This window comes from Melopsittacus undulatus, chromosome 10 (genome assembly GCF_012275295.1).
Source record: "Melopsittacus undulatus isolate bMelUnd1 chromosome 10, bMelUnd1.mat.Z, whole genome shotgun sequence".
In the NCBI taxonomy this organism is placed as follows: domain Eukaryota; kingdom Metazoa; phylum Chordata; class Aves; order Psittaciformes; family Psittaculidae; genus Melopsittacus; species Melopsittacus undulatus.
The window spans coordinates 5,651,654-5,667,350 of record NC_047536.1 but is presented as its reverse complement, the minus strand read 5'-3'; the positions used below and the strand labels follow the sequence as shown (position 1 = coordinate 5,667,350).

Here is a 15,697-nt window from a genome sequence, read left to right as displayed (position 1 = left end):
GTCACAGGTATGGCAATAGCAGGAACCCACAGTCTCAACGCCTCTTTCAGAGCGGTTAACAAGGTTAATCTGACGACTGCACTGTCTGTGATGACTGCACTGTCTGTGACCTTTAAAGCCCACTTGCTCCTTTCCAAGCAGACAGCCTATGTTGACACTGCATTAGCCCAGGCAGATGAGCCTTAGGCTGGTAGATGTTGACCAGTTGGCAGCAGGGAGTGAGCACTAAGGGTGCTGAGGGTTCCAGTTGTACAGCAGCTCAGGCAAGCAGCTCTGGCCTGAAGAGTCCTAAGGCTCCAGCCTTCTTCTGATCTCATCAACAAGCTTTTCTCTTGGGATATCAACCTAAAAAGCAAAGGGAGAGGAGGAGGTGGCAGCAGTGGACCCTTGAGCAGAGCATGGTTTAATCTGGCCCCAAAGACTTGCTGTGACCAAAGCAGTTTGTGACCAGTTTTCTGGAGTAGTCACCCAACAGATCTGTGCTGCAGCTCCCCAAGGGAATGTCACGGAGGGAAAACACAGAGCCCTTCAGCAACCACTACATTTTGGAAGCACTTTTAGAAGCAGGTATAAAACAGGCATTCTCACCTCCACTCTTGTTGCAACATCTCGCAGCTTGACAACTCCATCTGCCAGCTCCTGCTCCCCTACAATGGCAGCAAGGGGGATTCCCGTGTCCTCACAATACTGCAGCTGCTTCAGCAGTTTAGGATCCTTCTTGTACAGCATCTCTGCCTAGGACAGAGTGAAAAAGGTGAATCATTAACACAGAATTTGCTCTGATGGGTTTTGGGAGCAAAACAGCCAGCATCAACACTTGCAGCAAGCAGTTGCCTTTAGTGCTCTCAGCTGTTCCTACCTCCTAGATCTCAGACAGAGATCTTGAAAAGACACAACTAATGGAGCTGGTCTTGCTGTGCTACAGCTCCCTTCAGGCTCTCCCTCTCTCACCCATACCAGTGCCAAGCCCAAGTCCTTACTTTACCTTGATCCCTGCACCCCACAGCTCGGAGATGAGCTTCAGTCTTGCAGCAAGCAAGTGTTTGTGAGGTGTAGCCACCAGCACTTGTGTCTCCGTTGTTCGAACCTTCTCCCCGGAAGCCTGCAGGAACAGACACTTGTGGCACTGACTGGTTCCAAGGGAATCTACAGCTCACAACAGCTCATCTCACCTTATTGCAGACCCTGACTTAGCTCCACAAAACAAGAAAAGCCGACCATCACCATTTGGGGGATGTTACTAAGCAAGGCTGACCTTCCACAGCAAGGAGAGCACAGAGGTAAGGCAATCTGGGCACAATTAATGAGTCCCCCAGAGAAGCTGAATCATGGCACACTATTTCAATTATGTGCTGCTGCTCATGTGGGACCTTGGTTTTCTTCCCTCCCTCCCAGATGGGACCTGGCCAGCTTTCCAATGTTGCCTTTGATTCTTCAGCCACAAACATATTGCCCCAGCTTCATTTGCTGTGAATCACAACTCAGAACTGAACACACCATGATGAATTTGGGGCTCATTACAGAGTGCTACAGCTGCTATCGAATTCCTCACAATCCCCAGGACAGAAAACTTCACAGGCAAGAAGCAAGAGCAAAGTGACTGAAGTACAAAGTTTGGAGCCAGGACCAAAGCTCAGGGCTCACCTTTAATGCTTTCAGAGCATCTGCCATGAAATGCAGCCCACACCTGCACCCTACTGGGCTGCAGAATAGGGCTCTGTCTTCTGTGCCTGGACATTCAGGCATGAGATCAGCCACCCTGGCCCCTAATATACTTTCCCCTAATATACTTTCCCCTTAAACACAGTTGACCTGTAAAGCTCCATACTAAACAAGAGCTGGCTTCCTAGAGCCCTCCTCCAGGCTCTGCTGCAGCACCAACCTTCATTCTCTGCTCCAGGATGGAGAAGATCCGCTCGATCCCAATGCTGACCCCCACACAGGGCACCTTCCGTCCCTTGGGATCAAACATCCCCACCAGCCCATCGTAGCGGCCGCCTCCAGCCACGCTCCCAACGCTCACGGGCTCCTCCACATGCTCGTTCTCCTGCTGCAGCAGCACAGCCTCAAAGATCACACCCGTGTAATAGTCCAGGCCTCGGGCCAGGCTCAGGTCAAATGAAATCTGCAGGACACAAGCACCCCCCATCACTGCCTGCACTCGGGGGGGCTGGGCTCTGCCCCTCCCACCCCTGCCCCTCCTCACCTTCCCTGTGATGCCAAACAGGGTCAGGTACTCAAAGAGCAGCTTCATGTCCCCCAGCCCTTCCTTGGCCAGCTTGTTCTGGGACAGCTTTGGATCCTGGAGCAGCTGCTCAATCAGCTCCAGGCCACCTGTGGCAATGAGACTCTTAACAGGGTTAACAGCACCCCTGTGTCCCCAGCCCTCCCTGCCTTGCCTGGAAGAGCAAAGCCAAGGGCTCAACCTCCCAGTGCTCACCATGAAGCTGAACGTACTCGCCGATGTGATCCGCAGCCTCAGGAGAGAGGCCCTTCTCCCCCACCATCTCGCTCCTCACTTCTTCCCATGGCACCTGTGAAGGGAGAGAACAGCCATTCCTGCAGGTTCTCATCACCCACTCTCCACCAGCTCATGTATTCACCACACATGCAGGACAGCAGTCACTCATGATACACATTTCCCAGAGGAACTGTTAACAGAAACCACTGAGACACCAGGTTTTTCTCATTGATGCCCAAGAGTTCCCCAAATCCTTTACAGACACCTACAGCTGAGCTGCTCTGAACCTCTGCATGATAAAAGCTGCCCTGACATTGCCCAGCCCAAGACATGCACCCCGTGAGACTGCGAGCATCACCCCATGAGTTCTGCTCTCACCTTGTCCAGCTTGTCCACGGTACAACACGTTGTTATGAACTTGCTCTCTGGGATGCCACAGACAGCAAAAATCCCATTCAAAATCCTCCTGTCATTGACCTGCAGTGGGAGAGGGACACTCAGCTCCAGGAGATCCACCACCATTCCTTCCTGTCCTACAGCTACAGGAAACTGCAGCCACTGGGTGCTCCCTCATGCCTTTTTCAATCCCCTGGGAAGAGAAGGCCCAAAGGCATGGAAACCCCTTGGCTTTGAGCTCACCTTGATGACGAAGTCCCCGAGCTGCAGGTCACTCAGGATCTCATGCACAATCTTCAGGCACTCAGCATCAGGAATCATAGGGTCGAACTGCCCAGCAATGTCAAAGTCCTGGGGGCAGAAGAAGCAGCAGAGGCTCCTGGCACAGCTGAGGTGCTTTGGCTCTGCAAACCACATCCCACAGCTGCTGATAGTGATCCAAACCCCACAGCAGAACCCCCTGAGCAGCGGCCACCACAACACTCACGCACTGGTAGAACTCCCGGTAGCGGCCCCGGGTGGTGGCTGGGTTGTCTCTCCTGTAGACCTTAGCAATGTGGTAGCGCTTCATGTTGGTGATCTTGTTCATTGCCAGATAGCGAGCGAAGGGCACCTGGAGGGCCAAGGAGTTAAGGACAAGAACGAGATAATACCCTGAGCTGCAGAAAGCTGAACCTTAAAGTTCCTCATCTCTCCTTTGCAGCTGCTCTCTGCTCTCCAGGGAGTTCATCAGCCTGGGCTGATGATGAGCATGAGGAACCATGCTGAGCTCCTCCAACACCAGGACAACTCCATTGACCTTCTTCTGAACCACCGCACGTCAACACCATGTAGACACAGATCTTTGCTAAGTCATCTCACAGAATCCCAGATTGGTTTGTGTTGGATCGGACCTTAAAGCTTGGCCAATTCCCACCCCCTGCCATGGGCAGGGACACCTTCCACAGGAGCAGCTTTCTCCAAGCCCCTATGTCCAACCTGGCCTTGAACACAGGTGCCAGTGCCTCAGCACCCTCACAGAGAAGAGCTTCTGCCTAAGAGCTCATCTCAGTCTCCCCTCTAGCAGGTTAAAGCCATTCCCCTTCTCCTGTCCCTACAGGCCCTTGTCCAAGGCCCCTCTCCAGGTTTCCTGCAGCCCCTTTAGGCACTGCAGCTGCTCTCAGGTCTCCCCTTCAGGAGCCTTCTCTTGTCCAGGCTGCCCCAGCCCAGCTCTCTCAGCCTGGCTCCAGAGCAGAGCTGCTCCAGCCCTCGCAGCATCTCCATGGCCTCCTCTGGACTCGCTCCAACAGCTCCACGTCCCTCTTGTGCTGTTCCCCCAGAGCTGATCAGTCCTCTTGCCTCAGAGAGAACTCAAGGTACAACACAGACCCTAAATGCTTTTTGTTGAAGCTAGGGAAGGCACCAGGGTGAGCACCTGGGATATCCCAGCAGCAAACTCTGCTGCTCCCTCAGACCCACTGCTGAGGCACTGGGCAGGTGGCTTTGGCAGGACTGGAGAAAAAGGAGGTTTGTGTCACCCTGCTGGGACCTGTGGGCAGGGCAAGGGCAACCCAAGGACACCAGGGTGGCAGCAACCCCAGGGTGCCACCATCCCATCCGCGCCCCCCCCCCCCCCCCCGTGAGAACAAGGTGAAGACAGCAGGATACAGTCAGGTCATAGCGCAGGGCCAGCAGCTCCCCTCCCTGGTCCTGCAGCTCATAGATGAGCTTTGCCTCCTCCCCGTACTTCCCCATCAACGTCTCCTGAAGGCAGGCAAGGGGTTGGTAAGGGATCAGCATGGGGGATGACCCAGAGCCCGATCCCCCACGCTCCACAGCTCAAGCAGAGACTGGAGAGGACACAACACACATCATCCCCTCCTCCAGCTCCCTCTGACATGGGGCAAAAGTGGGCCCCATCCACATCCCCCGTCCCCCAATGAGGACCCCAGGGAGACTGTCACGGCTGCCCCCCCAGTATATCAGAAACGGGGGAGATCTCCCCACGCTGTCCGAACCTGCAGCCTCAGCCCCGGGGAAGGGGAGCGCTCCCCAGGGCTACAAGAGGGGACCCCACAGCCCCGTTCCCGAGAAGCAAAAGGGGCTCCCACCGCCGCCTCACCCGCAGCTCCAGCACGGGGGTGTCAATGGCGGCCGCGCCGTGCCGCTTGAAGCAGGTCACCACAGCGGCGAGCAGCCGGTCACGGAGCACCGTGTGCGCAGGGGGGTGGTCGCGGGTGCCCTGGCCCGGGACGGAGAGCGGCCGTCAGCGGCGGGGACCAGGACGAACCAGCTCCCGGTAACCGCAGCCCCCGCTCCCCACAGTTACCTTGGGTGTCTTCAGCACCGGGCGCCACCCGCCCCCGGCCGAGCCCGCGGCCGCCCGCCCCGGCAGGAACCCGCTGTAAGGGAGCGGCCATGCCCGAGCCGGGCTGAGCCGGGGCACAGCGGGGCCCACGGGCAGCAGCCACCCGGCGGCGAGCGGCACCAGCCGCAGCATGGCCGGTCCCGAACGACCGGAAGCTGCAGAGACACGTGACCCCTCGACAGCCCTGCCTCACTCCGCTCTAAGCCGGCACGGTGGGTACTTAGTACTGGAGCGGACTGCCGCGCTTTACGGCGCGGCCGCCACCGCACGACAGTTTCCGGTTCCTCGTCTCCCTTACCCTCAACATGGCGTCGGGCAGTGGGGTAGGTGTTGGTGGTAGGGCCGTACTCTGTGCTTTCCCGTTTGCTCGGCACAGCCTGGGCCGGGGCAGGGCCGCGGCGGTTGGGGCCGCTCCGGAGGGCAGGCGGCAGGAAGCGTTGTTCCGCTGCGGCCGGGAGGTGCTCGGGGCCTGCGCCAGGCCGCGGGGTGAGGAACCCCTCGGGTGGGGACGCGGCGGGGCCAGGGGTAGCCAGGGCGGGCAGCGGCTTGTGCGGAGGCCCCAGCCCTGCTGTTCCTACCGCTGTGTGGGGCGGGGGAGGTTTGGGACCCCCGGAGAGGCCGCGGTGGCTTCAGGGCCCCGGCTCGATCTCTCCCTAGGGCCAGGCCTCCGCCGTGGGGGCCGCTGTTTGACCGGCTGGTGTCGGGAGATCCTGACGGGGCTGGGGAATGGCTCCCGCAAGCAGCTCTCTCCTTTTCTCTCTTATCCTGCCCCACTGCCCGTGTCCCGCTGCCTCTCCCTGCCCTGCCGAAGTTCCTGGATGGAGAAGCTGCCCTTTCAGTGCCTTTAGCTTCTGGCAGCTCCCGTTTAACTCGTTGCTTTTATTGGCCTTGCTCGGTTTGTGTAGTGTGGCAGCGAGGTGTTTCTGCCTTTATGAATCCTTCAGGATTTGGTGTTGGGATGAGTGAGATGGATGCTGTTGGTGTAGCCAGACTGGTGTAAACACTCTGGTAATGCTCCCCCCAGCTGTTAGCACTGCTGGGGCTGTGCTGTCCTGCTTCCTGGGCTGATCTTTCCTTCACTTGAAGCCACTTGCAGTGCTGAGAGAAGTCAAGAGCAAGACATCAGCCGGGAGCAAGACAGGGGCTGGGATTCATCCTCAGCTGCTGATGGCTTTATTCCTGTTAAACTGAGCCAGGCTCAAGCCTCCTGTGTTATCTTACAGGCTTTGATGCTGATACAAGGCACGTTACTTGGTCTCTTATCTCCAGAGAGAACAGGCTATGGGATACTCCTGCTTTATAATGTTCCTGCTTTATAATGTTCCTGCTTATGTAGGAAATACTCTCTGTCCCCCAAAACAGCTCTTAAATGAAGATTTTAGGGCTTGCAGCGGACCCTGCCTGCACCAGGCCAATCAAGCAAAGCTCTTTTAGATAATGTCCCACTGAGATCTTGTTGCACAGTTGGGTTTAATTTCTTTTTCCCTGTGCCTGGATGAGAGAGATTGATAAAAGAGCCTTGAGAAACTCCTTCCCTTTTATTACAACAGGAGAGTGGAGCAGCAAGTGAATAAATCACCTCCTGCCAGCTGTGATGTGTGATAATGTGTTGCTGTGTGGGAGAGGCTTGAGCATGGACAACCCCCCCCAAACATTCATTTACACTCTGTGATATTTTCCTTTCTCTTGCTCAGGGGGGTTAATAAAACCTGCTCTGACATGCTTAAAGTGCTTAAGAAGCTCTGGGAAGAAATGAGACTGTTTTGATGCCTCCCTGAGGCGTTTTCATTGCTATCAGTAGTTGTTGGTTCCATTTGAAGGATTGCCAGAGGAGAAAACATTAAATGACTGTGCTGCTGCTGTAGCTTCAAATGGGATTTATTCCCGCTGGATTGTGATAGGGTTTCTGATTAGGCTGGAGGGGGAGGTTCTTCTTTCCCAGAGGTGTTTTCAAATACAGCCATCCTATTCTTAATATCAAACTGAGCCTCTCACTGCTGTGCTGAGCGAAACACAGCTTTATAACTAGGTGAGAGTTGTGTTCTCAAGGCAGTGAAGGGTCTGAGAGAAGAAGTATCTGGGTTCTAAGTAGATGAGGCAGACACAGGGAAAAGGCTGTGCTGGTTTGGGGAGAGTAGATGTGAATGGAAGAGAGGTTCCTATCCAGTCCCTTCTGTCCTTGGTGTTTATGACTGGGGTAAAAATCCCCCCTGAAAAGAAGTCTTTATTCTTCAGTGCCAGCTTCACCCAAATCCAGCTTCTCTTCACACAGCTTATGCTGTGGCTGCCAGTGAGTGTGCTCTGCACAGCTGCCATAGGGCCAGTCTGCCATGGGGAGGTTTGATCCCTTTCCTGCATGTCTGCAGTGTGCAAGTGCAGGAGCAGGATGGCTTGCTGTGGGGGGGGTTGTACAGGGGCTTCCCTGGTACTTCCATGCCCTGCCTTCACAGATGGGCTTTCAGAGCTTTTTCTGGTTTGCTTATATGTTTGTCTGGCTTGAAAAACCCATGCCCAAGCACACAGAACCCAAGCACAGACACAGGCTGGGGGAAACTGGATGGAGCAGCCCTGAGGAGAAGGACTTGGGGTGGTGGGTAACAAGAAGCTCCCCATGATCTGGCTTCAGTGAGCGCTTGAGCCCAGAACCCCCCCACCCCCCGTGTGTTGGGCTGCACCCCCAGAGTGTGAGCAGCAGCTCAGGGAGGGGATCCTGCCCCTCTGCTGTGCTCTGGGGAGACCCCCCCTGCAGCCCTGATCCAGCTCTGGGGCAGCAGCACAAGAGGGACCTGGAGCTGTTGGAGTGAGGCCAGAGGAGGCCATGGAGATGCTGTGAGGGCTGGAGCAGCTCTGCTCTGGAGCCAGGCTGAGAGAGCTGGGCTGGCGCAGCCTGGACAAGAGAAGGCTCCTGAAGGGGAGACCTGAGAGCAGCTCCAGTGCCTAAAGGGGCTGCAGGAAACCTGGAGAGGGGCTTGGGACAAGGGCCTGTAGGGAGAGGACAAGGGGAATGGCTTTAACCTGCCAGAAGAGGGGAGACTGAGATGAACTCTTAGGCAGAAGCTGTTCCCTGTGAGGGTGCTGAAGCGCTGGCACAGGGTGCCCAGAGAAGCTGTGGCTGCCCCATCGTTGGCAGTGTTGAAGGCCAGGTTGGACACAGGGGCTTGGAGCAAGCTGCTCTAGTGGAAGGTGTCCCTGCCCATGGCAGGGGGTGGGAATTGGCCAAGCTTTAAGGTTCCTTCCAACACAAACCAGTCTGACTCTGTGATACTGGTTCCTGTGATTTCACAGCAAACTCAGTGCTTTGATTCCTGTAATGTGTAGACACACTGCTGAGAGTAGACACACATCACCTGGCCTACTCCTGCTTTTAATCAAACCCTTTGTAGCTTGTGTTGTGTTTCACACCTTTCTCATGTGATATTTGCAGCTTGGGTTTAATTGACTTTAGGAAGCAGCATGTGTAATGTTTGTCAGGGGCACTGCTGAGGCCTTGGATCAATCAGTTGAGATGCTGTTTGTGTCTGGTTTTCAAAGCAAAAGCCTGAATGATCGTCTCGGGAGCTGTTAACATAAACTCATTACTTTTCTCAGGGCTTTGAAATCCTTCTAGAAGAAGTAGCTACAGACAGGCTGGGTGTTATCCTCTGAAGCTATATCCTTCATTCCTGTATGTGAAAACAGAGGACATGGGGACATAACATAGTGTCCCCAATTCACTGCTGTAGCCTTAGAGGCCGACTGATTCCACCTCTTTCCCCAGCTTCCCCTCAGAGGTGCTCAGACTCTTCAGTACCATTAATACACCTTGTTTCCTTCTCAGACCAAGAACCTGGACTTCCGCCGAAAGTGGGACAAAGATGAGTATGAGAAACTTGCAGAGAAGCGGCTCACAGAAGAGAGAGAAAAGAAAGATGGTGAGTAGTGTGCTGCTGAGCACAGGCAGGTGCTCCCATGAGTAGTGTGCTGCTGAGTGCGGGCAGCTCTGCTCCTGTGAATAGTGTGCTGCTGAGCACAGGCAGGTGCTCTCATGAGTAGTGTGCTGCTGAGTGCAGGCAGCTCATGTGAGTAGTGTGCTGCTGAATGTGGGCAGCTCTGCTCAGGTATGTAGCATGCAGTTGAGTGCAGGCAGCTGTGCTCATGGGAGTAGTATGCTGCTGAGTGCAGACAGCTCTGCTCAGCTGGCAGTCAGTCACCCAGATCCTTAGACTCAGAGATAGGGAGAGCTGTGGAATCCCAGGGAGAAGTAGCACCACTTGAAGGCTGGCTTGCTCCAATCCTTCTTGTGCTTGCCAATGAATATATTGTTTTGCCAAAAGTAATTACTGAGAACCTTTGCCTCTGCCTGTTCTTTGGGGAGGGTGAGTAGCAATCAACTCTTGGAGACAAGATCTCAGAATATGACCCAAGTCATAGCTGGAGATACGTGAGAGATCAACCTGGGTTTCATAAGAGCTAGGAACTAGTCAGGAGGAAATGATCCTTTACTGCTTTTGAAAAGAGTACAATTTCTGCCTGAATCAAGTAGTTTCCAGCACCCCTTTTCAGCAAGGGCAACATGAACTCAGCATGGTGAACTTGGCCTTTTCTGAGAAACACTTTGGCGTTTTGCTTGTGTTTTAGGCAAACCAGCTCAGCCTGTCAAAAGGGAACTTCTGCGGCACCGAGACTACAAAGTGGACCTGGAATCGAAGCTGGGGAAAACCATTGTCATCACCAAAACCACCCCTCAGTCAGAGATGGGAGGGTAGGTTTTCTTTTAGGTGGTCTTTCTGTTGGAGCCTCAGAACTGTGCTGGTGAGCCCAGGGGCTGTGATGCAGCAGGGAGCAATTCTTCTGCATCAGGTCCTGATTTCCTCCTGTGTTTTCACACCTAAACTGGGTCTGCTGGGTTAATGTATGGAAGGCATGCAGCAGGCTGAACAACCTCTGCAGCCCTGATCCAGCTCTGGGGGCAACACAAGAGGGATGTGGAGCTGTTGGAGTGAGGCCAGAGGAGGCCATGGAGATGCTGCGAGGGCTGGAGCAGCTCTGCTCTGGAGCCAGGCTGAGAGAGCTGGGCTGGGGCAGACTGGACAAGAGAAGGCTCCTGAAGGGGAGACCTGAGAGCAGCTCCAGTGCCTAAAGGAGCTACAAGAAACCTGGAGAGGGGCTTTGGACAAGGGCCTGTAGGGACAGGCCAAGGGGAATGGCTTTAACCTACCAGAGGCGAGACTGAGATGAGCTCTTAGGCAGAAGCTCTTCCCTGTGAGGGTGCTGAGGCGCTGGCACAGGGTGCCCAGAGAAGCTGTGGCTGCCCCATCCCTGGCAGTGTTCAAGGCCAGGTTGGACACAGGGGCTTGGAGCAGCTGCTCCAGTGGAAGGTGTCCCTGCCCGTGCTAGGGTTTGGAACTGGGTGAGCTTTAACGTCCTTTCCAACCTAAACCACTCTGTGATTCTGTGAATATTACTTCATAAGTGTTACCCTCTTGTAGAAAGAGTGAGGCAGATCTCTGCTGTCGCATGGGTTTCTTTAGCCAGGAGGCCTGCTTGCAATGATATTTGAGTTTCTGATTGCAATATCTGTGCACTGGGAATAGGAGAAATACCCAGATACCTGGCCTTAGGAACGGTGTTTGGCCACTGTTTCTGTGATTGTGTTTGACTGAAGGCTGAAAGGCTTCTTAGCTTACCCTAAGCCACCAAGAGCTTGAAGAGAATGGATTGGGTTTGTGCCATCTCAAGAGCAAGCCTGTCAGTGTGTCACTGTCACAGCCCAATAGCCAGCAGTGCCAGGGAGATGCAGAGCCCCAAACAGCATTCAGGGGTGGAAGTGTGGGCCCTAACTAGAAGGGGCTTTGGGTTTGGGTGGCTTTGAGTTACACATCAGCTCATCATTTGATTTCTGTCATCTGTCAGAGCAGCATCACCATAAGGGTCAGTACCTCCAGGGTTAAACGAGGCAGCTCTTTCACATCTGTCTTCAGTTCTACAATGGTTGTGCACATTTGTCTTCACCAGGCTCTCCTTTGTGGAGAAAGGACCCCCATCCCAAGTGACACTCAGGCTTCACACTGTATATTATCTCTAAGAGTTGCTTTGTTAGATGAGGTTTATCTCATGCTTTGGAGTTAATTTTCTCTCTTTCTCCTGCCAGATATTACTGTAACGTATGTGACTGTGTGGTGAAAGATTCCATTAACTTCTTGGATCACATCAATGGCAAAAAACGTAAGGATCATTTTCCTGCCTTCTTGGAGGGCTGCAGCAAGGCCTGTGCCCTTCGTGTCTGAGGGTTAAACAGTTAGACATGGATGAAAGTGTGCTCTGGGAACAGGATGTGGGCAGTGTTTGCTCATGAGAGCTGTGCAGGTGCTGTCTTTATTTCCTGGCACCTTTCAGGGTGCAGGGCTGTCTTCATGGAAGAAGCCCAGAAAAACCAGACATCAGTTTACTCTGTCCAGTGGCTGTACCTTCCCCACAGAGTGTGCTGTGAAAGGCTCAGGGTCAGCAAATCCTGATGGCTCCTCTGAAAATCTGGAGAGAGGCCTTTTTACAGCTCCTAAACTTCAAAGAAATTCTTATCTAGGTAAAAGGCTTGGGACTAGCCTGTGTTCTGGATGGGAAGCTTCTCTTTGTAGAACATGAATACAAAGCTCAAAACTAGCTAATCCTTGAGGTCTAGCTAGGGATCAGAGTTCACCAGGATGGAGGCTATGAGCAGAGACAGGAGTGGGGCAGTTTGACCACGGAGCTGGGCCCAGCCCTGTGCTGTTTAATCAGAATATCTGAGTGCCACTGATGCCTTGTTTAGCATTGCTGCAAGGTGCCAGCCTGTCAGTTTTATTCTGGCTCCCTTTTCAACACTTCGACCCTGGGGTTTGCCACTGGCCCAAGACTACATTTCCTGAAGTGTTGGAACGCCAACATGGTGGGGAGCATTCTAAAAGGGAACCTTGAAACAGCAAGCTGTGCTCCCCTTCCTGTTACAAATAATGTACAGATTTGTGATGTGATGTAAAGGGTGCTGAGATGCTGGCACAGGGTGCCCAGAGAAGCTGTGGCTGCCCCATCCCTGGCAGTGTTGAAGGCCAGGTTGGACACAGGGGCTTGGAGCAAGCTGCTCCAGTGGAAGGTGTCCCTGCCTGTGGGAGGGGGTTGGAACTGCATGAGCTGTAAGGTCCCTTCTAACCCAAGCCAGTCCGGGATTCTAAGAGAGGCAGCAAGAAGCTGTTGTGCTGAGATATTTAAATTGGGATCAAGGAAGGGGACTGTGTGCAGACCATCAGAGGCTGTGAGTACTGCTCTGTATGACTGATTCCACTCCTGTTTTCTAGACCAGAGAAATCTGGGCATGTCCATGCGGGTGGAGCGCTCCACACTGGACCAGGTGAAGAAACGTTTTGAGGTGAACAAGAAGAAGATGGAGGAGAAGCAGAAGGACTATGACTTTGAGGAGAGGATGAAGGAACTCCGTGAGGAGGTAAGTCTGAGTCTGGGCAACAACTGTTGAAGCAAAGCCCCATCGAAACATGTTCTGCGAGGAAATCAACCTCAGTTTCTATCCTTGTTCCACAGAAGCCTTGTTCTTTGTAGCATGGCCCCTTCCAGCTGCTGCTTTGAGCGGTCTTCTGCTTTCTGTCCATGGATACCCGTTTCCCTTCTATCTGTGAGGATAACTTTTGATGTTTCAGGTTTCAAGCAGCACAAGCGTGACAATGCACCTGGTTTGTCTCCCATTACTTGTGTTTGAATTTGTGTGCTCTGATAAGCAGATCTCTGTCTTTGTCCTGTATCTTCTATGGTCTTTAAGATTGCTGGGATCCCTCTTCATGTGGCACATTGCTTCTGTGTGGTCTCCCCAAGTGTGGAAGGGCTTTGTGAGTGTCTGTGGTGTGAGATGTGTGTGGAGACAGTAGAAGACAGCAGATTCCTCTCCAGCCTGGGCTTAGGCATCAGATCCCTGACATGAAGATCACGTTTATTTGAAAACCTGACAAAGTTCTGACAATTGAGGAGCTTCTGTGGATGCTTCCACTCCCTCAGCAGTCAGATGTTAAAAATCACTGCCTGTTTGCATCTCCCAGAGTTTGGCCTCATGACAGGGTGCTCTGCTGGGGGACACACAGAGCAGCCCTGTGCTCTGCTCTCGAGCAAGCTTTGATCCTCCTGAGCCTGATGGGCATTACAGGAGGTGCTGCTGGTTGAAAAGCTGCTGCCACTCACTGTATGGCACCAAAGAAATCAGCAGCAGCTTTTGGTGTAGTTTTCTTCAGGGCACAGCTGTCTGCAGTTGCAGCGGATGGTGACGGGAGCAGCAGGAACATTTGCTAAGTTGGGAGCTGCAGCCATAGTTCTTGTTGCCCAGTACAGGCCTGGCGCTGGTCCAGGGTTTGTGATCCTTGCAGAGCAAAACACTTTGATTAGAGCACAGCAAACTCTTTGATGCCAAAACCCCCCAATGCTGCTCAAAGCTTCAGATTCTGTTCCAGTGAGCAGCTTTCACGCTGCCAGGCTGAGAGCCAACAGGCAGCAGCATTTAGCAGCACAGTCACTGGAATGAGGCATCAGAAAAGGGAAAGGCCTAAAAGCAGCTTCGTGCCTCAGCATTGATTACAGGCAAAATATCATAGAATCAGAGTGGTTTGGGTTGGAAAGGACCTTAAAGCTCATTCAGTTCCAACCCCTGCCATGGCAGGGACCCCTTCCACTAGAGCAGCTTGCTCCAAGCCCCTGTGTCCAACCTGGCCTTGAACACTGCCAGGGATGGGGCAGCCACAGCTTCTCTGGGCACCCTGTGCCAGCGCCTCAGCACCCTCACAGGGAAGAGCTTCTGCCTCAGAGCTCATCTCAGTCTCCCCCGTTCTGGCAGGTTAAAGCCATTCCCCTTGTCCTCTCCCTACAGGCCCTTGTCCCAAGCCCCTCTCCAGGTTTCCTGCAGCCCCTTTAGGTACTGGAGCTGCTCTAAGGTCTCCCCTTCAGGAGCCTTCTCTTGTCCAGGGTGCCCCAGCCCAGCTCTCTCAGCCTGGCTCCAGAGCAGAGCTGCTCCAGCTCTCGCAGCATCTCCATGGCCTCTGCACTCGCTCCAACAGCTCCACTTGTGCACCCTCTTATGCTGTTGCCCCAGAACCAGATGCAGGACTGCAGGGGGGGTCTCCCCAGGGCACAGTAGAGTGCAGTAGGTGAGGTGTTCTGGAGACAGTGGAAACCTCCTCCTCGGAGCCTGCCAGCCAGGATTTCTGGCTATTTTTTTTCCTTGGACACAACATGGTTGCTGTTGGTGGGAGCTGGGTTACCTGTGCAGTGCCCAGTGTCTCAAAAGCTTACTCAGCTCAGGAGGTTCAAATTCTTCTGCTTTTCTGTCCCTTGCTGCAGGAGGAGAAGGCCAAAGCCTACAAAAAGGAGAAGCAGAGAGAGAAGAAGAGGCGAGCGGAAGAAGACCTGACATTTGAGGAGGACGATGAGATGGCAGCTGTGATGGGTTTCTCTGGTTTTGGCTCAACCAAAAAGAACCACTGAGCAGCTCTGGACTTCCTCTTTCTTGAAACAGATTGTTTTTACCCAGGGGATTCTGGATAACTCTTAAAAAGACTCGATTGAGGACTTGTATGTAAATCTCCCAGTAGAAATGGATTGGAGGAGGCAAAAAGCAATTCCATGCTCTACCTGTGCTGCAGAACAAGCTCTGCCTGTCATTAGCTTCCCATCTCCTGTGTCCTAGATCTGGCTGCTCAGTGCTGCTCCATGGCCTTGTGTGTGCAGGGAAGTGTTCTGCTGGGTACAGTTTTGTGTCAGATGGCCTGGTTCAGGAGCAGTCTCGCTGTTAACCAGGCAGTGTTGTTGCGGACCTGAGTTGTTGTAGTTGTCAACCAGGCTGTGTGTTTGCAATACAGGAGTGATTCAGATTCTCTTTGGATCATGTAGCTGAAAGGAATGTGCTGCAATGAGCAGTGTGGAGTGATGCAACCTGCATCTTCACGGCTTGTGCTGGGCAGAGCTGGTGGCTGCATGGAGTCTGGGTTGTTGCCCAGTCTTTCCTGTGTTTTATCCGCAAGGGATTCCCTCCTGGCTTTTCTTTGTATTTTGTCCCGTAACTTTGGTATCTTTAAGACAGGGGAGAAATTCCTCTCCACGGCTGATCTGGGATAGAGCCAATGAAAGAGACACATGCAATTTGCCAGAAATAAATGGATTGTTTTAATGGGTCCTTTGGTGGGAGTTTGATTCCTTCTTTGATGTGAGAGCTTCTGCTTCCCACTGAGAAGAGCTGCACAGAGCTGGTGGTGGCTTCCTGGCACCTCAATAGCATGGCTTGTGCCCCCCTTTCATAGCTCAGCTGCCCCATGCAGGCAGTTGCTGTCAATCTTGGCTTGGGGATGTGTGTAAGAACATGACTGGGGAAAGGAAAGGGGAGGAGAAGAGAGAAGTGCTGGGGACCTGCATGTCCATTGAGCAGTCCAAGGCTGGGCTGCCTTCCACATTTTACCAGCTTTAGTATTATTAAGGGCCATTAGTTTCCT

At 53.4% G+C, this 15,697-nt stretch overlaps 2 protein-coding genes across 2 annotated transcripts; one reads left to right on the top strand and one right to left on the bottom strand.

Moving 5' to 3' along the window:
• Positions 1-94: 94 nt before the first annotated feature.
• Positions 95-5,366, bottom strand: LOC101871984 (histidine--tRNA ligase, cytoplasmic-like). The gene is made up of 12 exons (XM_034067047.1): positions 5,166-5,366; positions 4,959-5,078; positions 4,505-4,600; positions 3,345-3,470; positions 3,101-3,208; positions 2,840-2,938; positions 2,441-2,534; positions 2,207-2,334; positions 1,883-2,125; positions 986-1,102; positions 589-735; positions 95-345 (listed from the first exon to the last, which is right to left on the bottom strand). Exons 1-12 carry the CDS (start codon positions 5,334-5,336, stop codon positions 289-291), a joined length of 1,506 nt encoding a protein of 501 aa, XP_033922938.1. The 5' UTR covers positions 5,337-5,366; the 3' UTR covers positions 95-288.
• A 23-nt stretch (positions 5,367-5,389) lies between these two features.
• ZMAT2 (zinc finger matrin-type 2) lies at positions 5,390-15,382 on the top strand. The gene is made up of 6 exons (XM_034067046.1): positions 5,390-5,527; positions 9,022-9,115; positions 9,822-9,945; positions 11,335-11,408; positions 12,515-12,660; positions 14,553-15,382. Exons 1-6 carry the CDS (start codon positions 5,510-5,512, stop codon positions 14,694-14,696), a joined length of 600 nt encoding a protein of 199 aa, XP_033922937.1. The 5' UTR covers positions 5,390-5,509; the 3' UTR covers positions 14,697-15,382.
• Positions 15,383-15,697: the final 315 nt, after the last annotated feature.